Here is a 26,983-nt window from a genome sequence, read left to right on the forward strand (position 1 = left end):
ACATTGAATACAAGCTGATTGCAGATGCACCACTCTTTAATTTTGTGAAGGTCCTCTACCATGAGAGATCTGACTACTTTTTTATCTTTGTTATGCCACAGATTTGTAGTATCATCGGCAAACTGAACCACTAGTCCATGCAGTGATAGAAGTCATTAACGTATAATAAAAATAAAATAGGACCCAACACTGACCCTTGAGGTACACCACATTTAATATGTGCTATACCTGACAAAAATCCAGATGCAACCACCCTCTGGGTGCGGCCAGACAGGTATGACTTCAACCACCCCAAAGCCACTCCCCTAAATCCGTCAAATCAAGCTTTGACAGCAGTATTCCATGATCCACATAATCGAAGGCCTTGGACAGATCACAGAACACCGCTGCTGCAGCCTTCTTGGAGTTCATAGATAGATACACACTCTCCAAGAATCTGAAAATGGCATCCTGCGTGCCCTTAGATGACTGAAATCCATACTGATTAGGGGACAGCACATTGTATTTGGTCAAAAAAGAGACAATTCTCTTTTTTGCAATCCGCTCAAGAACCTTGGAGAGGGTAGACAAAATTGATATACGACGGAAGTTAGAGGGTCGGCCCAGGTTCCACCCTTATGAAGAGGGATAATCATAGCTTCCTTTAAACAGGATGGGAACTCGCCCTGAAGAAATGACTGATTGATTGCCCAAACCAAAGCACCTAAAGCGCTCGCAGGCAGAAGTGACAGCAGACGTGAAGAGATACCATCGGAACCCGAAGATCTATGATTCTTCAAGCACTGAATTGTTTCAAGTGTTATTCAAGTGTTTTCAAATTTCAGTAAGTGTCAAGTGCAGTTGCAAAGTTTAAAAGTATGGCGCGTTTAACTGAAAAACAAAGAATTGAAATTTTGATGCAGGTAGGAAATGGCGACAAGACTCGATCACATGCCGAATTTTGCGATCTTGGTTTAACAATAAGTACCCGCAGAGGCCTATTACACGTTCAGTATTAAGCAAAATTGTAAAAAAGTTTTGAGATTTTGGTCATATTAGAGACAAATATGACCTGGACTGCCCCACGGTTCCAGAAAGCAGACAATTAGATATTTTGCTGCAGATCAGTCGGTTGGTAAAGCATGTGTTCTAAAATATTTGCATAGGAATAAATGGCATTCATATAAAATTCATTTCATTCAGGAGCCTATTGAAAATGATCACATCCGCAGAATAGAGTTTTGCGAAATAATGATGAATAAAAGTAATGCAAACCCACAGTTTTTAATTAACATTGTTTTCTCCGACGAGGCAATTTTTGTTAAACGGTTCTGTAAATAGGGAAAATTTTCGTTATTGGGCACCAGAAAATCACACTGAAGTATGGAAAGTCACAGACAATTTCCCAAGAAGTTAAACGTATGGGCAGGAATTAGGAGCACGTCAATTGTGAGTCCCTATTTTATTGAGGGCGCACTTACCTCTGAAAAATATTTAGAATTGCTTCAAAATCAGATAATACCTAATTTAATTGCACTTTATCCAAATGGTGAAAACCCATTAACACCGGCAGATTCGATATGGTTCCAACAGGATGGCGCCTCCCCACACTATTAGCGAACAGTACGAGATTATCTTACCAAAATTTTCCCAAATAGATGGATTGGAAGGGGGGTTTTATTGAATGGCCAGCAAGGTCGCCAGATTTATCCCCATTGGATTTTTATCTATGGGGTTATCTTAAATCTAAAGTTTATTTTGATAAACCTGAAAGTTTAGAAGATTTAAAAAATAGAATTAGAGCCGAAATACAACAAATCCGGCATCAAGCAATAAGTGAAGTATTACAAGAATTTGAATATTGACTTGGTTACTGTCAGGAAGTTAATGGTCAACAATTTAAATATTTATTTTAATTTTTTTGTTTTGTTTTTTTTATAAACTTTCAAAAATTCATGGTTATTTATAAAAAATTAAATCGCAAATTTCTTAATAATTATTGAGGTTAGGTATAGGACATGGTATACACAATATACTTAAGATTTTAAACAGAATTAAAAAATAAATTAAAGAATGGGTAGTTCTATTTAAAAAAAAAAAAACATTTGATAGTCGTAACTCATTTTTGGTCCATCCTGTTTACATGAATTCATCATCAAAAAAATCTCAGAAATAAAAATTTACGTGTCCGAGCGTTTTTTTTTTCGAACACACTCCTGAAATTTAAATGAATTTGTTCCACTTGCTGAACTTGCGCGTCCTCACTGTATATGTAGTATTGAGCAAATTTTTAAAAATATAGTCGTTTTTCTACTGAACAACAAGATTCAAAATCAGCTTAAAGGAAAAAGTAATAAAAAGCCTAACAAGCATAATTATTATAAGAAAATAAGTTTAAACTAAGAACATTCCTGCATTAGCATACTTTTATACATTTTTTTAAATACCTGTAATGACATATTCAAATCAAATTTGCTAAGCAATTTGGCGTTTAAAGGTTTCGGGCCTAAATAGGAAAATGTTACAAATGTTACAGAGCCTAAATAGGAACAATATTACCGTTTATGAACTCTTTATGCGCTTTTTTAATGTACTTCATTAGAGTAAAGGTACTTACTATAATAAAAAGCATTTTTATGGAAATTGAATATTTTATAATTATTATAGATTTCTTAATAAGTTTTTATTACTCTACGTATATGACGACGGTTGTCCCTTGATATGATATTATGACAATATCGTTATTCACTTGTGAAAAGATCAGCTTGAATCGCGTTTTTCTCCATGGTGCGGGAGAAACGACAGAAATTTTCACTATCGTAACAGTTCACAAAAACACTGAAATGTTTCAACTTTTTTCAACCAAAAATTAAAGAAAAAACACAGAAAATCACAAATGCCGAATGTAAACACAAAGCCGTTTCTCAAGATGACACGCAAGATTTTCATACTCATACTCATATATTACCAAAATTAAATTATTACATACATCTTTATATGTATTATACAAAAATTTATATGTTTACTATTGTAATTATATTAGGTACCTAGAAAACCTAATTTCTGTATGTACCATAATAACTATAATACTAAAAGTTTAACAATAAAAACTAACTGGATAAATATTAAAATAAGATATAGTTGTGCACCATTTGCTCAAACTCATAACAAAACTTAATTAGCTTGATAATTGAATTAAAAAGAAAAAAAAAGTTTTATTATTTTGAATCAAGAAAAACGATTCAGAATAATGTTGAAAACTTTTCGAAATTATGAACTATAAAAGTGATACATTTCAACAAAAGTGATTTGATATTATTATTAGTATAGTTTGGTGTTTGATTGCATAGAGGTTGAACTTTTAACAATTTTTAATTGCTTTCATCTCTTTTTTTTTTTGCAATTTTTATATTTACTTGCTTGAACTATTGTATTGATTATGTTGCAAAAAAACGGTATTATTAAATATTAAGTCTAATCTGATTAACCCTTTATTTGTATTTGTTAAACTGCTTATTACGTTATATGTATTCTTTTAAACTATTTTCCGTATTCATTTTGCTATTTTTTATCAGGCAGCTATATGGAATGGGATGTTACCCAGTCAGAAAAGCCCTGCGGAGAACCGATCTCCACATACGGCCCGTACGCCTGCAAAGCCATCCCTAAAATTGCGGTAAAAGAACTAAACGGTGAACAACTCATCGTTTTTTCTGGAGGGCTGCCTAGAGCCAATTATGGAGACAAATATTCCGTCTCGGTGATCCACGGAGAAAATGGAGATAATCATGTGGCATTCGATTTTACTAGCAAGGTAAACGCAGATTTGAAGTAATATTTTTTTTTGCAAAGTATGGTTTCCGGTTTATAAGTAGTTACTAGACACAGACACACCTAAATTATTTTCTTTTTTGTTGATTGAGGCACAACAATAAAAAATTACAGAAAATGCGATTGAAAGTGATAGACATTGGTAAAGTAATAAAGTCTTAATTTTTGAACTTTCATTTTCTTTATTTTAAATTTAGCACGTCGCACAGTGGGGCGAGGTATATGGGTCCCGTGCTCAAAATTTACTGATGGTGTAAAATTGTTGTTTTATGAATAGTTTGCAAATTTTTTGGTAAATTAAACAATATTAATATTTTATTTTGTATTTCATGCCATTTTGAAGCCATAGATAGAAAAAGAAAGGGTTTGAAAAAATCACAAAACAAATTGTCCCAAAAAATGTATTAAAATAAAAAAAAAAATCTCTTAAAACTAAACATAAATACAAAAAACCAATAACTGTACTTCATGTGAGTCAGTCATGATTGCTAATTTTCATAGGGCCCTTGACTCTGATAATCTAGTACTTGTTGTGTTTTTGGATTTTAAGAGAGCGTTTGAAACCGTGAGTAGAGAAATTTTAATTAGGAAATTAGAACGGTTAGGCCTTAAACATAATGTATTGAAATGGTTTCAATCTTATCCAAGTGGTAGAGTTCAGTGAGTCAGGTACAAAAATAGTTCATCTGAAAGTGTTAATGCAAAGCATGGTGTGCCGCAGGGAACGGTCTTGGGTCCCTTGCTATTTTTATTGTATATCAACGATATGGTGGATGTAGTGCGGGGGTGTAATGTGGTGTTGTTTGCGGACGATACAATGTTATATGTGGTGGGTAAAGACATTCATCCACTGCAACAGATCATGAATGTTGAACTAAATAACTTATTCATCTAGCTTTGTAGAAATAAACTAAGTTTAAATGCGAGTAAATCCAAGTTTTGTATATTTGGCAAGAGATCTAGATTAAGTTCTATAGACATGGGCAATGTACAGATTTCTGCGAATGGGGAAAGTATTTTGTACGACAAAGAAATCAAATATTTGGGAACAATTTTCGATGCCAATCTGAATTTCCATGCTCATGCAGATTATGTAATGAGAAAATTAAAAAAAAAAATTGGATTTATCACAAGATTTGGAAAAAATTTGTCAATGTACACCAAAATAAAACTTTACAACGCCATTGCTCTTTCTCATTTACAGTTCTGTTCAACATAATGGTTTAACTTGCCACAGTATAGAATTGACCAACTGGAAAGAATTCAAAATAGAGCTATGAGACTCATTCTAAATTGTAATCGTTACACGCCTGTTGTCTCTATGTTGGGTATCCTAGATATGTTGTCTGTACATCAAAGAGTTATGTATAATGTCTGTTTATTTATTTTTAAATTGAAACATCAGATACTGCCCGATTATATTTGTAATAAATTAAGAGTTTTTGGAGATATACATAACGATAATACGAGAAACTATATAGACTTCATACTGGTCGATAGATGCAACCCAAATGCATAATTCAGTTCTATACAAAAGTTTAATTCTATTTAACAACTTGCCTGCTAACATCAAAAATTGTCCTCTTTAAATCAATTCCGAGGGCTCTTGGGAGAATTTATCATGAATAAATAATATTGTGTTTGTTATGTTATTTTAAGTATATAGTTTATTAAATTTTACTATAGTGTGCATTGTTTCCGCTTTATTCATCACCTTGATTGTGGGTTTATCTGTTGACTGGGTATTTCCGGGCCAATCAAGACTATCTATGGACGAACCAGAGTGCCCTGGTAGAGTTATGGCCAACTTATACTTTCACTTTATTTTTCATTTGTTTTTATTAAATGTAGCTTTTTTGCTAAATAAAGATATTATTATTATAATAAACTTCTGGTTCCTCCAGCATATCAATAACTTCTGGGTCGATTTTTTTTTTGGGGTAGTTAGGGTAATTTCTATAGGAAACTTATTAGAGGGTCTGATGATAAAAAAAGTCAATTAAAAATATCAGTAAGATTATCGGTTTTTGAACTTTTGCTACTAAACTCTTCTCTGTACGATTTTAAATCTTTGTTACGGGCTTCTTTGCTTAGCATCCCAATAGACAAAAGAGCTTTACTCACTATTTGGGGACCATGAACCAGAATTTTACGCAATGTTGCAATGAGTCATTAGCATCCAGGAGTACAGATTAACGTAAAGCTTCGCAATATTTAAACAAAACTAGCCCACTTGAGAGAGTTTGTATTATACCTATAAATTATTTTTATTAACTCTTGGTCGAGATGGGTTATACTCGCAGAAATTTCATAATTTTGAAACAAAAATCGAGCAACATTTACATCATTACTGTTCCCAGTCCCGGGTTTTGGTTTGTCGATTATTAAAGATAAGCGAGTTTTAAATTCCTGTTGTATTTGTATTTTATTCTTTTCTACTACTATCTTGGTATTCTGGTAAGAAGAAACGGGTAATTTATATGACAAATTCAATAAAGATTCAAACATTCGAATCCATGCATGTAAAATAGATATTCCAAATGATACAAATTGCGTTTTGCCAGGTTTTTGTAACATTTTTTTCAAATCATTAAACTGTGTTGAAGTGACATCGCACAAGTCGCATCTCATTGAGGAATTTGTGTCTGAAAGTAAATTACAGAATTTTCCATCAACCATCGTAAATATTGGCTTATGTTCTACCAAATATAATTTGCCATCCATTGACATTTCTTTGGGTACCAAATTCTTAATCTGGGCATCTATGTCTTCTTTCTTAGCCAACTCTTTAGTTTCCTTTTGATACTGAAGACTTATGGGTCTGCAAAAACGTGGTGATGAAGGTTTTGGATTCTGCCATAAAGTAATTTATTTATTTTCTTGTTAAAGAGTAAGCCGCAAAGGAACCAAACAACTTATATTTATCATCCGATGCTTTAGAAATACATTTTTGTTTGTACTGTGTGTGACTGAAGCTCCCATCAAATCCCCATTTTGAATATAAAGTTATTTTATCATAACTTGTCATCGATTGTGTTTCCAAAACCTTCTTTTGCGTTTAAATTAATCTGGTTGCTATATGATCCAAAAGAAATTGTACCGGTACTGCGGCTTCCGATTCAGTGACCTGAATGTCGTTTGGATACGAAGAGGGTTTTTCTTCCTGTACCAGTTTATATGATGGAAAAATTTCTGGTGCATAACTTCTAACTAACTCGTACTGTTTTCTGCAGAGTTGAGCCTCAATAATCAATGACACAGCCTCTCTCGGTGAAATTTTTGTTGTTTTAGTCGTATAACTTATATTTAGGCAGTCTTTTGCGTAACCCGGGTTTTCAGAAACTTCTTTTATTACTGCAACCTCATTCGACCTTCCAGTAGCTCTTAATTTCATTTGCGTAGCATAACTCAAAACATCTGCATCCGTTTCTGCTCTCAATTGAGCACTTTTACGACCCTTTGATTTATCCGAGCACAAATGAAATGACAATAATGACCTTCCACCTTTTGAAGGTGATAACTTGGTAAATTCACAAAATCCTTCGAGCCATGTACTTTCATTTAGTATTATCCGCTCTGTGTGTCTATTATTATTTGGCCCTTTGATTTGCAGCTGGGTTTTAAGGTTCCTTTCTGCCGTTCTTAAGTGGTTAATTGGGCAGGAAGTTTTGGCAGCAACAAAGCTCACAACCTTTCCAAATTTGCTATCAAATGCTTTGTACATGCTTTTTCCAAAAACTTCTATTGAAGTTGGCCTCTTAATTTATAATAATAATAATAAAGATTTTTATTTCAATTAATATACATTATAAATACAAGATTTTAAAGTAATGGCGAAGTCTAGCCCTAGAGGCTACTCTAACTTAACCATAAAAAGAAAAAATTGCATATGGTTTTTTTTTAATTACCTGAACTAAGAATAATAAAATTAAGATTCTATTCCATAAAACTATAATATAATACTTATAGGTTAAACATAACAATAATGAGGTTTATAGAGTCTTGCCGGGAGAGATGAACAAAGTAATACGTATTTTGATTTAATATTAAGAATATATAAGGTTATAGATGCAGGAGCCCATTTAAAATCAAATATGATTAAACAATAAATATTATAAAATAATAAGAATCTTGTTTGTTCATATAAAATCTAAGGCTAAAGGACTGTATGTACATGATGGCATGCCCTCCTACGGTTGTTTTTGAAATAGATATTCCCTAAATTTATACTTAAATTTAAAAGTTTAAACTCATTAGGTATATTATTATATAATTCAATAGCATTAAACAGAAATTTTTTTTGTAAAAAGCAGATTTACATGTAGGCATAGTGAAGAATCCTTTATTTCTTATGTTCAAATTATGTACTTTACCCCTAGGAATAAACTTAGTTTTTAATTTTATTATTGAAGAAGTTGATACTGGTACTGTAACAATCTTGTGTACAAAATTTGCTAAATGAAGCTTGCACCTATTTGACATGTTAAGCCATTAAGTTTCTTTTATTTTATGTGATATATGTTCATTCCTTTTAATACCATATATTAATCTGCAACAAGAATTTTGCATTTTTTGGATTCTTTCTTGTTCTGCTAATCGAAGACATGGCATGTATATAAAATCACAGTACGAATAATGGCTCAGGACGAGACCATCACACAGTTTTTTTTTTAAATCTAAAATTAAGCGAATGTCTTTGGCTGTATATTAATTTAAGAGAAAGGAAAGATTTTTTATTTAAATGCTTAATGTGCTCGCTGTAACGTAAATTTTGATCGAGGATTAATCCAAGGTTTTTAGCTGAAGTAACATAGGTGAGTTTTAAGCCGTCTAACACAATATCAACGTTTTTCTTAATAATGTTGCTGTTTTTATTATTGGCAATACATAAAAGTTTTGATTATGCTGATAATGTTCTAATATTTTTCAAGTCCAGATTGACCTTCTGCGCCGCATCGACATAGTTAGATGTGTCAAAATTGTATACAAGCTGTGTGTCGTCAGCGAAAGCAGTGACTGTGCAGTAACTAGAAGATTGAAGAATATCAGCAGTATATAATATAAAAAGTAGCGGAGACAGAATTGATCCTTGGGGCACACCAGATCGAATTTTTATAGTTTCAGAGCAACGTGTATTGTACGAAACTTTTTGGGATCGATCACTCAGAAAAGAAGAAATAATGTTTACAGACTCATCCGTAAACCCGTAATAGTGAAGTTTGGCGCAAAGAAGTGAATGGTCCAAAGTGTCAAAAGCCTTTGAATAGTCTAATAAGACCAAACGGCTGGCCAGTCCCTTATCGTTTGACTCGATAATGCTATTTGTAACGATGCTAGGGCACTAGATGTATTAGAGTTTTTGAGGAAGGCACATTGGTTATCCGGAATAATATGATGATCGGTCACAAACGCATACATCTGATCGTATAAGATTTTTTCAAATACCTTTGAAAGTGCTGGCAAAATGCTTATAAATCGAAGATCTGATAAAGATGCAGGATTCCTAATTTTCGTAATGGTTTGCCAATTGCTGTTTTCCAAGAATTGGGAAAATATTGTTGTTCAATACAGCAATTGACTATATGTTGAATATATGTGTCTAAGAAGGGGCTACATAACTCTAACATGGAAACAAGTATATTATCTGTACCTTGCGCATTTGTTTTTATTGAGTGTATAGCTGCATGGATAGCTTCTGTAGTGGAAAGAGTAAAATTAAAAGATAAGTTTTCGTTCCATGTATTATTTTTGTAAAAGTTGATATTTTCAGTACCTTTGGTAGAAACATTCTGTAGAAATGATCCAAAATAATTATTTATAGAATCACGGTTGGATAGATGAGAAGGCAAGTTGTAGCTCTTGGAAGTCGTAACGCCAATGTTGGATAGATATTTCCAGGTTTTAGATGGATTATTTTGAACACAGATGTATTCAATGTTTTGTTTTTTAGCCTTTTTTACTATTTTAACTAGGTTGTTACGAAATTGGTTGTATAAGAGGCGATTTTCATTTGAGCGGTTTTGTTTAAATTATTGTAAAGCTAAGTTTCGTTTATTTCGTGCCATTACGACCTCCTTATTAACCCATGGAGCCGGTTTTTTTGAGACTTTAACCTCCCTTAATGGTACATGGACTTCAAAAAGGGCTAAAATTGTTTCATTAAGTATTTTAATTTTTTCGTCGATATTATCAGTCTGCAAAATTTTGATTTTGAATTTGGCAAGACACATCTAGAACAAAAAAATAAAAAAAACAAAAAAAAAATAAAAAATTTCTTCAAATTGCGCAACTTGCTTTTACTTTTAGATCCACATTTAAAAAGTTAAAGGTCCATAGAATATTGTGGCATAGTCAAATCATAAAGCGAGTTGCGCAATTTTAGGATAAAGAAAAAAGGAATAAATGCAAAAATTTAAATATTACCTATATATATAGACAAAAAGTCCAGATATTCTTATACGTGTAAAAGCTACATACCTCGGTTATCATTCGCCATATTTCAGCTTAATTAAAAATTTCAAAATTAGCGTAGTTACATATAAACAAAATTCACTTCACTTTCGCTTTACTTGAAACGCTCAGATCGATAGCCGACTATTGCCAGGCAATAACATGTAAACATCTTTTATATTTTTACATGTAATTGGACATGTAATTTTGGATGTAATTTTTTTCATTTAGGCTAAAAGAGCATGAAAAAACATAAAAACTGGCGTAAACCGTAATTCCATATCTTATTTTATTCCGAAATTATTAAGTAAAATGTTTTTGAACAATGAAAATAAAACTCCAGAACTCAAATTTTTGTAATAAATATTTTTTTAAATATTTTTAATGGTGTTCTAGATGCTCAAACTGTTCCTTCATTTTGAATACACAGTCGAAGTCGTTCACAGAATCGCTGTCTGGATTTCTGCTGTGGGTAAGGAATCTATGGCATTGCGTATTCGGTCCTGCACGTCGTTCTGTGTTGTGGGTGGGGTGGCAAAAACTAACTCTTTAATCCTTCCCCACAAATAAAAATCTAGGATAGTCAGATCTGGGAATCGAGCAGGCCAACGAAATATACTTCCTCTACCTATCCACAAACGATGCTGCCTGGTTAAGTATTGACGAACTTGAACTGCAAAATGAGCAGGGAAACCATCATGTTGGAAAATTATTTGCTCTCTTGTTTCCAAATCAACATCTTTCAGTAACCCTGGGAGATCATTTTGCAAAAAATTAAATACACATTACCAGAAAGTGTTTGAAAAAGAAAGGACCAATAATTTTTCCGCCAATAATGCCGTAACACACATTTACAGTCCATTTTGGTGTTGAGTCTCGCGGATCCAACGGCGATTTTCTTATGCCCAATAATGCAGATTATGCAGGTTTACACCACCATCATCACTGCTAAATGATGCCTCGTCCGTCCATAATATCGTCGAGATAAATCGGGTATCTTCTCTAACCATGTTCAACAGCCAATATCAGAAATTAAGTCTGTTATCAAAGTCTTTTTCGAGAAAGCAAGTTCTGATGCAGAACCACGTGATATGGATGAAGTCTAAGTAAAAAACAATAAATATAGGATATTAGGATGCTTATTAGTGTTATAACAAATAAAAAAAGGTACCTGTGCTCTTTCAGAATATTTTCTACTAGACCTCTATTTGACCTTTTGGGATTACTTCAACCTCATACCTCAATACATACCCGGACGTAAAATTTTCCGCTCTTTCAGAATCCGGTGTCAAAAATAGGTGTTCCCATTTAAAAAAATCGCTTTAACCTTCAAATAACCTTAAAGGTTAAGCTCAAGGTCAATTTTTAGGTCACCATCAGATGCACCGATTGATTCCCCAAAACTTTTGTATTTAAAGATTTTTTCTAGCGCCCATATTTCCCAAGATTTTTGGGTGTGTCCATACTTTTGGGACACCCCGTATAAGGCTGTAGAGTTGTTAAGGTTTAAACTCGATAACGGTTGAAGATACTTTCCGACAACCGAAATGTCGTGCTAAATTTAAAAAAATGGCGGTGAAAGTTCGAAAATTAGACTTTACTAATTACAGAAAATGATTAATAAAACAAGTAGAATTAGATCACGAATATAGCTACCAAAAGAGTTATAAATAATTTACAAATAAATAAGGATAAGATATAGATTATATGCTCTCTTCCGTAAGTTTTTTTTAATTTGATAATTTATTGAAAGATACATCTCAATCTATTGATTATTTTCCAATTCACGACAAAACCACACTATTCAATTCTTTTTAGTCTGATTTCAATTATTTCTTTGCGATAGATCTCCGTGGCTAAAAACGAAAACGATAGCGAGGAAGAAGTATATGGCAATAAGGTATATTAACTCTAGAGTTGGAAAACTAGAAGGATATTTTTGTTGTCGTCTTGCATGTCTTTTTTTACTTACAGATATTTTTAGGTGCATGCTTTTGATTATTTTTTGAATTAATATGAATAATCTTATTCTTTTCTAAATATTGATTTTGTTTGTGTTCTTGTGGCACGAGTGTGTTATTTCTTCATTCATCTTTTAGTTTTTCATATAACATTGGTGAATTTGTTGTTTGGTATAAGCCACCACACCTTTTTGTTTTCATGAATTATGAAGTGATAAATGAAAAAAAAAATTTCAAAACTTATTTCGATATTTCTGCTAAATTTTGGATTTCTAGTCTTAATTTTCAAAATATAAGACCTTTTACAGTCCCTTACTATAATCAAAGAAAATAATAGTAAACTATAGAAAATCCATCCCGTGTAAATTTTTTGACCACCTAAAAGGATCCCCGCTTTTCGAGCGAGGATCCATCGGTGAAATTACGCGTTGAAATCTGGCCGATCGCTTGGCTGTGTTGCAAAATTTAATTCGGCGGCTGCGACTCGGCTGAGCAACACAATATTATTTTTGTTATTCGCTCTTGTGACGAACGTAATTCTGTTATTTTTTTTAAATTTTGTCACTGGTTCTGTAATACATAATGTCGGGCAATGTATGCCAATATTATGACTGTAGGCGAACTAGAAGAGAGAATCCTACGTTAAGGATGTTTAAATTTCCTTATAAAAATCCAAGTATTTGCGAACGTTTTTAAATTGCGGTAAGTCCTAGAGTTCTATAAACATACTCAACCTTAACAGTAAGTAAGTACAGGGTGTTCCATTTAAGAGGAAAAACGGCATATTTTTTGACTTTCCCGGTATATTTAAAAAAATTGAAGATAGCCAATCGATATATCTGGCTCCTAGAAGAGCCAGGTATAAATACGTGTATTTTTACGCAAAGTTGCAGCTGAATACCTGTGAAATGAACATCACCTACAATCTATATCTATCTTAAGTTTAATTGGGAACTATGCGGCAATGAAAATTACAGTTAACCAAAAACTATAATTTTTTGACTTTTAGGTAAATGAAAAATGTCTAAGGTGGTAAAACTATGAGATGATGTACAAAGTTAATTTTTGAATACTGAAAATTAAATTTAAAGAATAAAAATATATAATACCAGTTTAAATAGTCAAATTACAAAACAATAATTACTTTGAGATAAAACCTTAAAAATAATACCATAACAAATAATAATAGTTATTTATTAGAGTAAAATAGGTGTTTTAAAATTACTGCCTTCGCTAAAGCTCGTGTAGTAAACTTCATCATTTTACTCCCTATTAATCATTTTACTGCCTCATCTGTAAAAGTCAATAAAGTGAACTTTTTGAGTGAAGGCGAAAAATATATTATTTTATTTTATTATACTGAATCTTCTAATCTTGACCAACTTTAAAGTATACAAACTCAAAAATTAGCGAATCGTCGAATTTAGATCATCAGGTTGACAAAAAATATAAGTTACGCTTTTCTTTTTAAATAGGTAGGTATTATATGATACCGATTTTGGGGAAGTTTGAGGATCGTTGATATAAATATTTTTGATAGAATTATTTCTCTTTTGCGCGCCATCGTTTTTTTTGTGCTCATGCAGTTTTGTATACTTAGTGTTGCCATTGCTAAGTGGGACACAGGAAATCCCATGTTATTTTTTATAGGGATTGGCTTTCCTCTTTAACTTAGAGAAAAAAGTATTAAAATTTATTAAAGAGCACTAAAATCTACAGCCTATAAAATAGCACAGCAATAAATAGCACGTCACGCACAGACATTTTTTACTTATTTAAATAGCTTAAATCTCTACCACTTGTTACTTTGATAGTCAAAATACCTTTGACATATATATCAATTCACGCCGATTCTGTGGGCTTTATTAAGCTTTATAGCCAAAAATCTATATAAAAATTATCTTTTTTTATTGCAATGTATTTACAGGTAACAACCAACATTTTTTTATCTTGACTAGTGGACCGTTAAATAAGTTTGTCATTTTATACATGACTACTGTATTGGTAGTAAATACAGTAGTCATTTGGCTTCTTACTTTGAGCAGTAAATAAAGGACAAAGTTATTGCTCAAAAAGAGATTTCGTATTTTGGCTAGGAAGTAAGTATGATTCTTGTTACTCGCACATACTTTTTTTAGTGCATCATTTGGTTATCACTAATATATTTAAATTTTGCAAATGGGACGAGCCTTTAAAAAAAGAACAAAAACAAAAACTAAAAAATTTAAAAAATAAGTAGTTTTTCGTACTATTTGTTATTATCAAGCTTTCTTCATTATACAGGGTGTCCCACGAACTGACGCGATCGATATATCGAAAACAATTTTTTCAGTTGGTAACATGATAAGGCTAATGGAGACATATGACTAAAATATGTTCATGATGATGACATTTCCGGTTATACCATAAGTTGTTGCTAACTTCCTTATTTTAAAAGGCACGCTCTACACTTCATTTAATTTTTTGATTCTACGTTAAATTTGATCTACGAAAAACATTCATGAATGAATGTTTTTTATATTGAAGGATATTTCCAAACTTTGTGTTCTCAAGACGGATGCCAATTAGCCAAAATATTTAAAAAATATTCGTATTCGATTACGAATGTTATTGCGCCTGTTAAAAATTTGTCTCCAATTTATTTCAACACCCTGTACCAAATTTGGTACACTTATATTTTAAGCGGTCCTGAACAATAATCCAGTACCATTTTTCAAAAATAAATATCGCTAATACTACTTCTCGATTTTTCGCAATTCAAACTTGAATACAGTAGGCCATGACCTGCTTTCTCTAAATGTCGAACTTGCCATTTTTGACCATCTATCCAACAAAAAAAAGTTTTTGAAAATTGGTCAAGAAACAAAAATTTTAGAGGGGTGGCTAACCTTTAAGTGGGACACACTGTATAGACATAATTTAATATAAGCTAATGAGCATTAACTTCCTGTATAACCGGAAGTGCCACCAGCATAAAAATATTTAAGTCGTATGCCTCCCCATCCCTATCAACCCTATCAAATTGCGAGATTTTATAATTTCTTGTTTTCGAAAACAATTCTTTTGTAAATGGTTTTCGATTTATAATGTTATCAGTAATGGCAACGTCGCTTCGATTCTTACACGGTTAGCGCATAAAATATTCTTATTTAAGGAAGCATTGATGTCTCCTTGTCGGTTCACAGCTTGCCATTTACGTGGGTTATCTATTCGTTAATATAATTATCTTTGCTATAATGTTAGATCCAGGCTACAAATTTATTATTTTCGTATGTTCCTGTTTTGTTATTATGAACTTTTTATTGATATATTGGTAGAACTAAATAAAGGGGAGGAGAAAGTAAACTCAAAGTTCAAGTCTTATAATCAAGCGTCTATTTAAAGGTTACGCGTTTCGCCGCATTAGGGCATCATCAGACCTAAGTAAAATTAACAAAATTAAATAATATGGAGCAGAACGCTAATTAACAGAAAAGACATACCTATAATAATATATAAATACAAAAAACTGCACACTGACTCACACTAACATAAAAATAAAATAAGTTTATACCATCGTGTATCGTTATTGACTAAAATATGAATTATAAAACGCCAAATATCACATCCAGTAAATTCTTTACATATTATTTTATAAAGAATGAAAACAAATACAATTATGAAAGAAAAAAATATACGAAAAGGTTTTTCAAAAAACACAGGGATCGAACCATTGAATCTAAAGTCTGAAGCATATAACTTATCGCCAAACCGGGGTAATGATGTAGCATGCGAGTAATTACGTTATATGAGACAAGATTAAAATTTTTTATTGGAGATTATTGAAAATTAGATTAGGTTTGAAATTGAAGATATCATTGACACAATTTAATATTGGGCTTCTTTTAGCTCTTGTAATCTCCAGCTTTTCGAGGAGATCGAGTTTTTTACCCTTTCCACACTCATGTAATATAGTTACATCATCCGACACCGAAAAGTTATGACCAGTCGATAAAAGGTGATTACCTTTGTGAATACCTTTATTCATATACTTAAGTCTCTTTGGGAATGATGGATGATTATTTTGAATTGGTAGAACTAGGCAAAGCTACAAGTAATCGACTGGACACAATGATTTTCGGAGATAATTACACAAGTGCTTAAAAATTTTCGATAATTTGGATGAAGGTGCATTTTTCTAAAACAACAGCTCATAAAAATAACGGGTCATTCAAACACCAAATCAATCTCTTCTTAACTACAAATGAATGAGTAACATCACGAACTTATTATTGAAGAAATGAGATCGAATAAAGAATGATAAAATGAAACATTTTGAGCTTGATAAAGGTTTATCTACTTCCTGCACTGTCTTCGAAAACACTGGATTATATTCTACACGATTAAGATTAAAAGTATGGCGCGTTTAGCTGAAAAACAAAGAATTGAAATTTTGATGATGGTAGGATGTGGCAACAAGACTCGAACACATGCCGAGGTTTGCGATCTGTTTAATGAGTCTGAGTCTTTGGTCATGTTAGAAACAAATATGACCTGGACCGTCCCACGCTTCCAGAAAACAGGCAATTAGATATTTTGCTCGATTTACAAGAAAATCCACATAAATCAACTCGACAAGTTTGTGCAGATCAGTCAGTTAGTCAATCATGTGTTCTAAAATATTGGCATAGGAATAAATGGCATCCATATAAAATTCATTTAATTCAGGAGCTCATTGAAAATGATCACATCCGCAGAATAGAGTTTTGGGAAATAATGATGAATAAATGTAATGCAAACCCACAATTTTTAAGTAAGATTGTTTTCAATGGTTCTGTAAATGGGCAAAATTTTCGTTATTGGGCACCAGAAAATCCACACTGGAGTATGGAAAGCCACACATTTCCCAAGATGTTAAACGTATAGGCAGGAATTGTGGGCACGTCAATTGCGGGTCCCTATTTTATTGAGGGAGTACATGCGGTGAGCAGCTTTGCATACCCATGCATATGCAAATGTGGATGGTGATTTCGTGGTTGAAGCTCGCCGCATGCATCGCTTCCCCGAATGGCCTGAGCGCCAAGCTGAATATCGGTATTTTGGCGGACATCAAAGAAACATTATACGTGTGCGTTTGCGCTCAATTTGGACGGGTATTTAAAACCCGTCCAAATTGAGCGCGAGAGATTTTTTAGAGCTATGTAGTCCTTGCTGGTAGCGGTGCATAATTTGAAAACAGTGTTGTAAAATAGTGCAAAATTCAGAGAATAAAATGACATAGTAAAAGAATGATTTTTTTTTTGTGGGGGGGGCTATTATAAAGTTATCCCCCCCCCATAAAAATTCGTCATATCTTTTCACCTATAGCGGTGCAAAATTTGAAACTAATGGTGCAAAATTAGTGCCAAATTCGAGTCTAGTTTTCACATAGTTATTGCTACTGGGGGGGGGCTATCTTAATCAACCCATGTGAATATATGTTCAAATACGTGTAGAGGAACGACCTCTACCTTTGCTATAGTTTTTTCTATTAGAATATTGGGCGCCTTAAATATTTTCTTTATTTGTGGAAATGTATGACATTCTTTAAACTCTATATTTTTGCTCGGAGTATTCTTATGATTATCACTTCGTTTATCAATATTTAATAAAGAAGTATGGCGCCTTTGACTCCGTGATTCTGTTGAAAGGTTTAATCCGGGTCAGTGCTTTTATTATTAAAAGGTAAGGTTACAACCTGTCCTGTTTCTTAGCTAGCAATTTATAGTTAGAACATTGAATACACTAGAATAAACACTGGGTGCTTTGGATTGAGTGCAACATCTACACAGGGGGCAGAGGGAATATTTTGTTGATAAACATGCTTAGTATTCCATGGTGCCAGTGATTACTCAATTCTAACAGAAGAAAATAAAGTGATATAATAAATTATTATAATTAACAGAAACTGAATTTCATTCTTTATTATAAAGACAAAAAGAAAGAATGAAATTCTTTTAATAACTAAAACTATTTTGTACTATCTTTATACTAATCACTAATAATAATTACTATTTTAAGTTTGGATTCCTTAAATCGACAAATTTCCATAAAGAAGGGCAAAGCTGTAAATTTTGCCCAGAAATATTCTCGCGATAAAGGTATTGGCGCTCATTGTTTACTTTTGGATGGTGCACCTTTCGACAGCATTAGTATCAAAAGGATATTTTGAGTTTCAGTGCCTTTTTTTAATGAATATTCAAATTAAAAACTCTTTTTTGCTGAAAAATGATAGAGAAGTCTAAAGTGGGTCACATATATTAGGAAAAAGGCAAATCAAATCGTTCCTTTCACAGGCGAGTTGGGTGTCATGTCACAACATATTTGTGATGTATCTATTGAGTGTTTATTCAGTTTTCTTAAATTTTACAACAGTTTAAATCAAGTAGTTCATTCTTCATTCTATTTCAAATTTTCATTAAACTTTAAACTTTAACTCAATTTCGCTTGGCTCACTGTGTAGAAACAGTTAGTTAAGTATTTCTATTCAAATGCATCCAAAAGAATGTTTTGAGGCCTTATAAAAAGGTGCGCGTCCAACATACTGAACCAGTTCGTTGAAACCCATTATCAGAAGAAGTAAATTCGCTAAACCGCATCGCTCACGCATCTAGTACCACCTGATACAATCCCGTGTTTATGGGATAAATCGCATTTCGTACTGAGAAAAAGCTGGCCAGCTAACGCGAGTCAAAAACTGTAATCGAGAGAAAACCAGGTAAGGTCTCACAACCATTAATTGTCAAAAAACAATAAATACAGTCCACTTTTCTTAACAGTGAGCTTTCGATACAGTACTTTCTTAACAAAAAATAAAAATCAAATAGACAGTGTTGGATATCAAAATTAAGCTTTTTCCCTTCATTTATTTTACGAAAATATCACTAAAAATGTATAATTAAGTATATTATTATAATCTAACATTTTTTTTTGGGTATTCGAATCCGAAATGCTACAAAAATAATGTGTGCAAAAATGAAGGTAATGTCCCGTCGATATCCAGTAACCAAAATCGAGAACGCAGCTTATGTCGTTTGCCAGCGACATATTCATAGTCCGCGCCCACTGTTATTTAATTATCAATACAATGCCCGTATCTCCTGGAATTTCAAAGGAGTTTTAATAATTTTTTTGTCTAGATATTAGCAATGGATAACTAAATCAGTTTATAGTAGATATAAACCTCGACAAACTAACAAAGGTTTTTTTGTCAAATTGTTACAAAACAAAATCATTTACCTACATACATAATACATTTACCTAAGTGTCCCACATGCATTTTTCTTGGAGATAAAGACTTCCCCTATTTGTTATCTTTATATACGCATTCTCCTACAAAATATGGACTTCTATTCAACTATGAAATTTGGTATATTGATAGAATAGTTATAAGAGCATCTTTTGATATATTCTATTGTTTTCCAGCACTTCTGGTTTAGTAAGAAGTGATACTAACTTTCTTATTTTAAATGGAACGATTGGTATATTATTACGTATTTCGATAGAAAATAATATTCTGAAAACAATTATATTATATTTGCTACTTTTTGTTTAATACTAAGAGAAAAAATATTTTTTTTAAATTTTAAATTAGGGTGCCATGATTGCGTTGAATGTTTTAATTTTTATTCAAGTTATCATGAAAAAATTATTTTCATTGCATTAGATGACTTAAATCTTTCACTCGCCTATTTAAAATGTCCAAACCATTAATTTAAGCATTTATTTTTTTAAATAGCACATTATTGGGAACAACGACTTTTGAAATGCGATTTCTTTTTTTCAATAACTTGATATGATTATTTTTTAAATCGCTTAATAAATAAGCCCATAAGAAAAAAATGTCAGTATTGACAAAAATGACCCATTGCAGACCCATTTTTGGTGAAATATTAGCTAATCATTCTATTTACAACTTAATTATTTTCTAAAATATGGCTTATAGTTCAAATAGCTTTAAGGAAATCCAAAAATTATTTTGCTTATTTTTTAGCCGATCTCAAAGCTTCGTTTTCTCTGACCTTAGAAAAATAGTATTGCTACATAAATAATATTTTCTAAACACAATATTCGCAAATGATTTTCTAGATGTTTTAACTATATTTATTTTCCAATTTGTTCCCTCATATGCGTGTGAGTGTTTTTGTATTATTTTCCTACTTAATACACGAACTGTAAGGAGAATATTATGTCAACATGAAATATTTATTCTAGGTCATAGACTTCATCTTAATTGATTCTAAACCACAAGCCGACGATCAAGAAAGCGAAAATCCCGAAGGACAAGAAAATAACGAGAATCCTGTAACCAATGGCACCACTACAAAAATTCAACCGGAAGTACTTTTAGTTTTAGCGGAAGAAGAACTGGTGGCCATCGATTTATTGAGTAAAGGATGGAAAATGATGAGTTTACCGTATTTGGTGGCATTGCATTCGTCCGCGGTGACCTGTAGCCAATATGTGTCAGGTAAGGCAAGGTTTAATGCTTTTGAGAGAAAAAAATTACACGCAATTTGTAGATATTCCCGAATCTTTATGGGAAACACTTAGAGATGCTGGTAAAGCCCAGACTAGCCATCTGTACTCTGACAGGCCTTGGCCAATAGATGGCGGAAAATTGCTTTGTTCTAAAGGTAAATATTTTATAAAATGATAAAAATTATTTATTTTTTAAATTGTGTTTCATAGGAGCTGTGCCTAAAAGAGAATTATTATTAACCGGCCACGAAGACGGAACAGTAAGATTTTGGGATGCTGGTGGGGTCACTTTGACGCCTATTTATAAGTTTGGTACTGCCCAGTTCTTCACTGGGGAGGATCTGGAAGGTAAGGCAAATATTAAATTTGGTAATAGTATTAAGAAACTTTATAGAAAGGAAGTATTACATTTATAAAATTTATGTAGATGTACCCCCAAGCCAGGATCCAGAAGACGAAGAAGAAGAGTGGCCTCCATTCCGAAAAACCGGCGTGTTTGATCCTTATTCGGATGATCCCCGATTGGCTGTGAAAAGGGTAAATATTTTATTTATATTCATATCAGTCTTCATTAACGGTGGCAAAAAAATTGATTACGAAAAAAAAACTACGGAACTACTTATAAAAAGTGTTCCTTTTATTTTCTATGGCATTCTTAATCGCGCTTTAAAAACTGCTGCTTTTTTCAATAGTTAATACAGTGAAAGCTCCCATAAGCGGTCAGTAACTTTTATATAAATAAGGGGTATATAATCATGAGGAAATGAGGTAATACATAATCATGGGGAAAATGAAACAGAAACTCGCCACATTTTTAAAGTATGTATTTATGCTATCTATCTATATGTATGTATACGCATACAAAAACATAAATGCTTCAATACATGGTACGAGATTTAAAAAAAAAACATTATTCTTTAGCTTTTTGAAAAAAGTTTAAAATATTTGTCTGACGAAATTTCACCATCTTTTGCTGAAGGAGACAATTTTCGTAATAACTTACTAAATTTTTTAAATGTTGAAATGCAGTGAAATCATCTTTAGCAAATTATGTCAATATAGAAATATGATTTAGAGCTTCTCCATATGAATTTATAGTTTTTGAACACCAGTTCCACTTCTTCTTCTGAGTCGTTTGGACTACCATATTCAAGTTGGCCTGGACTTTCTACATTTAAATTTGATAAGTTGTCAATGGCATTTTCTTCTATTGTTATGTTATTGTCTAAAGCCAGGAAATCTTCTACTTTCTGGGGGTCTGCTACTCCTAAATGTTTGGCATGTCGCAGTAACTGAGCAAGTGTCGCTAAGGGCAGACCGTCTTTAGCATCGCAATAATTTTGCTCAGCAAATTCTGAGCTACATCCACTTTTTCTGAATCCAGCTTTGCCAAAACAGTTTTTAATTGTAGAGGAATTTACTTTATCCCATGCTGTTTTTATAAAATACAAAGCTTCTAACACATTAATAGACTTTGTAAGCTCAGATAAGCTTTGGACATCGTCAGTTTTTGTTAAAATATGTTTTAAAATCAAATGCCGATAATAAAATTTAAAGTTCTGTATAATACCTTGATCCAAAGGCTGACAAACTGAAGTTGTGTTTGGCGGTAAAAATATAATTTTCACATTTTTCATTTTCCGATCACGAGGATGACAGCATGCATTGTCTAAAAATAAAAGAACTTGCCTTTTTTGGATTCCCATTTTTCCGGTCGAATTTCAGTAACCACTCAGGCATGATTTCTCGGGTCATCCATGCCTTTTTGTTGGATTTCCAAGTCGCTTTTAGATCCCTAATAGCAACGTTTTTTAAAGCACGGGGACGAGCCGCTTACCCGATCACAATCAAATCGCATTTTTCACCGGCCATATTTGCACAGAAGAAAATGGTTAGTCTATCTTTAGGCAACTTTCCACCCACACGTTTCTCCTTAGGGAGAAAGGACATAGACCTTAGGGGACAGAGTTTTGTCGGGCAATGCGCGAAAAAAAAGTTTACTTTCATCTGCGTTGTACACGTCTTCTGGTTTGTAGCCAAGCAACATGGACGGAAGTTTCTCCAAAAATTGTGACACGTCAACTTGATTGATTTACTGCAGCAGCTTCGCCAGATATGCATTTGAAACTCACACTATGTCTCTTGCGCCACTTTTGCAGCCACCCGTCGGACGTACTGAAATTATTATAGTCCAAAGTAATGGCGATTTCTTTAGCTTTCATTTTCACTAACGGCCCTGAGATTGGAATGTTCTGACTTCTAGCTTTCACAAACCACTCAAAACATGTTTTGTCTATAGCAAAACCTTCCTTTTTAAAAAAATCTTTCTTTTGATTTATATTAGCTCCTGATTGCCATTTACTCCTGATATCTTCCTTATTTTTGGCAATTTCAGCTGCTTGCGTTTTCCCAATATTAAACCTCTTTGCCAAATGACGAACTGAAACACTTTCTCTGTTTAATACTTTAACAACTTCCATCTTTTCCTTTAACGAGAGCATCCTTTTTTTGGTGCCATTTTACAGTTACAATAATAAAATATCTCAATCAACTACGAATTTGCCTGAACTGAAGATAAACCACAAGATTACATACTGGCTAGCCAACGAAATGCGTAAATGGAGAATCACCTAATATAAATCGGGGAATTTTATGTATGTAGATATGTGCGTTGCAATAAGCGGAACTAAAAATCGTCCGAGTATTAGAGTTTCGCGTCCGCTTATGGGAGATTTTTTGATCACATACAGAAAAATCTGGTGTCCGCGTCAGTTTATAAGAGCGTCCGCTTATCGGAATGCATTTAACATTGAAAATGATATGCTGAAATTCGGTTCCAGGAACTTTGTCCGGTTAAAAGAGATGTCCGCCTATAGGAGCTGTCCGCAAGGAGAGCTTTCACTGTAATTGCGCCGCTTATTTTGAAACTAGATTAACTCCACTTATCTTTTAAACGGAAATATTTAATATGCGATTGATAATTAAGCGAATAATATATTCTTTGTTACATTTTAAGAATGGTGCAAAATACTTTAATAAATTGTTAAATAAAATATTCAACACCATTTTATTTTAACCTTTACCAAAATATTTTCTGTAAATTCGTAATAAGTACCGACCGCTTTTCACCATTGAAATAAAAATGTATTACTTTATTTTACAGTGATGTTACAAAGTTCGTATTTGTGCCCTGAGTCTCTATTGTAGTCTCCCAATGGCGAACATTTTCACAAAAAAAAAGGTTTTTTTGTAGGGAATTTGATTTCCTATAAATATGTATATGTGCAGAACATTTTTTTTACCTCGATAGTTTTGTAGCTTTGACGCAGAAATGAAAGCACAAATAAAAATCTAAATTTAAGATGATAGACGTCTTAATATTAACGTTAAGGGCTCAAACCTTTACAATATTTTTTTGCCACCTTGAATATTTTCGATATATTGTTAAAAAAAAATAGTCGATTTTTTTGGCCTAGTCAAATATAATATACCGGTAAGAGGAAAAAGGGAACCCTTAAGAACTTTTTTACTTCTCAAGATAAACACAGGAAATTTGGTATATCGACAGAATAGTCATAAGAGCATCTTTTGACATATTCTGTTATTTTTTGTTACATCAGGTTTAACAAGAAGTGACACTAACTTTTTTATTTTAAATTGGACAATTGGTATATTCTTACGTATTTTGATAGAAAATAATATTCTGAGAATAATGATACCGCATTTGCTACTTTTTGTTTTATACTCATAGGAAAAACCGATTATATAAATTTTGAAATAAGGTGCCATAAATGCATTGAAAATTTTAATTTTTAATCAAGTAATCACGGAAAAATAATATTCATTGTGTTTTATTAGGTACTTAAATCAGTTTTTCAGAAATAGAGTCAGTAAACATTCAAATATTAGCAAGAGTTTTTTCAAAAAATTGTGCCAAATTTATTTGAATGACTAATAATAATTGCGCTTAATAAGATGTCATGTATTATGTCAATTGAAAAATAATTGAAAAACGCATCAAAACGCAGCGTCCTAGTCAAGAAATATGAATTAAATGCATTTTTTTCTTCTTTTGGGCTTATTTATCCACCGATTTGAAAAATAATACCAAATTATTGGGGAAAAAAACCTTATTTCAAAAGTGCTTGTTCTCAAGAACGTGCTATTTAAAAAAAAAATAAAGTAAATGCAACATTACTGGTTTGGACATTTTAAATAGAGGTGTAAAAGATTTAAGTCATAAAATGCAATGAAAACAATTTTTCCGTGTTTACTTGATTAAAAATTAAAACTTTCAACGCATTCATGGCACCCTATTTCAATATTTAAAAAAACACTTTTTTCCATAAGTAAAAAACAAAAAGTAACAAATGCACTACAACTCGATATGTGAATATGAAGATGCTCTTATAGCAATTCCATCAATATACCAAATTTTATTTGTTTATCTTGAAAAGTAAAATAGTTGTTCCCTTTTTCCTGTGTTACCGGTATAGTATACTGCCGTCCTTAGTCAAAACATCCTAACTCTCAAATCGATAAAGCTGAGAAAATTGAGATTTTATGAAAACTAATATGCAGTCCTCATGTTTTTTTAAAGCAATTCCCTGATTCTTTTTATATGCTTAGAAATTTGCTTTTTACATTTGTAGGTAAAGTTTAATAAGGGACTAGATTCAATATTTGGTGAAATTTTCGAAAAAAAAGTTAGATAGGACTTTTAAACTTAGTAAAGTAATTATAATAAAAAAATATATATATATTTGGACTGATTTTTATTAAAGACAGGAGTTACATTTCAAATTAACATTATAACTAAATTACTCACTAATAAAACATTAGAACATTAAAAAAAGTATGAAAGTAAATAATGAAATCTTACTGGAAATATACATTTTCTTTATTGTCAGTATCATTATTTTGGGAAACGGTAATTCCTCCAAAATATCATTCGGTTAGCCGGAATAATAGGACGTAACTTAGAAATCAAATTTTGTTTTCTTTTTAATTTTACACCTCGACATTGTGTTCGGCAAGAAGTTTTTGGTTCTTCCGAAAAGGCATTTTTGTGGTACAACACATTTTCTCCCCTTTTAAAGTGCAAATGTATCATATTCTGCAAGTAAGGCTTGGGAACATTTTTTTGAAGCTTAAACTTGGATGAACAATCTTTCCATTCAAAAAAGTTTTGTATGTACATCTCTTTTACATGGACCTTAGATGAGTTTGCCTTTTCTATAGACGATTTGAAATTATTAAAATCGATCACCTTACCGTACCTTTTCAATAATTGTTCTACTTGGTGATGGAACGAGTCCGCGGACATAAAAGTGTGGCCAGATTGAAAGTATTTTATTTCCAAATTCTGCAGTTCAGTTTCGATAGAGTTTACAACATAAACAAAAAGAAAATAAAGCCCAATTTTTGTTTTGAGCTGCACAGTCGTCAGGCCAGATCGTAACATAAGTCTCTGTTATATATAAAAAAAAATTAAAAAAGGTGAAATTAAATTTTCCTTATTTCGACCCGCAACCCCTTTGCTTTTTCGAATATGCCCCTACTGGCATATTCAAAAGCATTTCATAGAGTTTGAAACCTGGATTATAAATTCATCCATATTTTCATTTAGGCTCTTTTTTTACGACTCGTAGAATTTTTCTCCTGACTTTTGTTGGCTCTAAACAACCCTCCCTATATACCGATTTTTTCCAAAAACCAGACAGTTCTCAAACCTCCATTGAACTTTTAGTCCTGGAAATTTCAAGCGATTTGAAGGTTTAGAATTTGAGTTATTGTGTTCCAAAGAATTTGACATTATGCCTCGTGTTTTGAACAACTTTTAGATTCTTGTCTTCCAGAGACACCTGAAACCCCTAAATATAAAAAAAAGACTAAAGAGTCAAAAATCTAGGGTAAGAGTAGCCATTGACAGGCTAAACCTTATATTATATATCTGAATGCACAAGGTGTGTCTCTCTCGTCTCATCAATGAATATTCTACAAACGGAAAGCTACTTAGGACATTTTAACTTAGAAAAAGATAGATAGGACATTTTAATTTGGGATTATTGTCTTTTCTGCACATAGAACAATATAATTAGGTGAATTTAAGGCATAAAAAATGTAGTTAGGACTTTATAATTTAGCCAAGGAGGCAGATACCATTTGATAGGTCAATAAAATGTAATAAAGCAAAAAAAGACAATTTTGTAGTTAGGACGTTTTAACTAAGGAGGGCAGTATAGTTATCCCATAGATTATAA

General features: G+C 32.3%; 1 protein-coding gene across 1 annotated transcript in view; it reads left to right on the forward strand.

Annotated features, from left to right (window-relative positions):
- The window catches only part of LOC126737848 (lethal(2) giant larvae protein homolog 1), a 173,095-nt gene that overhangs the window by 69,444 nt on the left and 76,668 nt on the right, over positions 1-26,983 (forward strand). The window contains exons 6-10 of the mRNA XM_050442912.1: positions 3,555-3,793; positions 20,454-20,709; positions 20,762-20,875; positions 20,931-21,068; positions 21,148-21,257. Coding sequence (XP_050298869.1) covers positions 3,555-3,793; positions 20,454-20,709; positions 20,762-20,875; positions 20,931-21,068; positions 21,148-21,257 — 857 coding nt within the window. The remainder of the gene's footprint in view (positions 1-3,554; positions 3,794-20,453; positions 20,710-20,761; positions 20,876-20,930; positions 21,069-21,147; positions 21,258-26,983) is intronic.

The sequence above is a fragment of the Anthonomus grandis genome, chromosome 6 (assembly GCF_022605725.1).
Source record: "Anthonomus grandis grandis chromosome 6, icAntGran1.3, whole genome shotgun sequence".
NCBI lineage: Eukaryota > Metazoa > Arthropoda > Insecta > Coleoptera > Curculionidae > Anthonomus > Anthonomus grandis.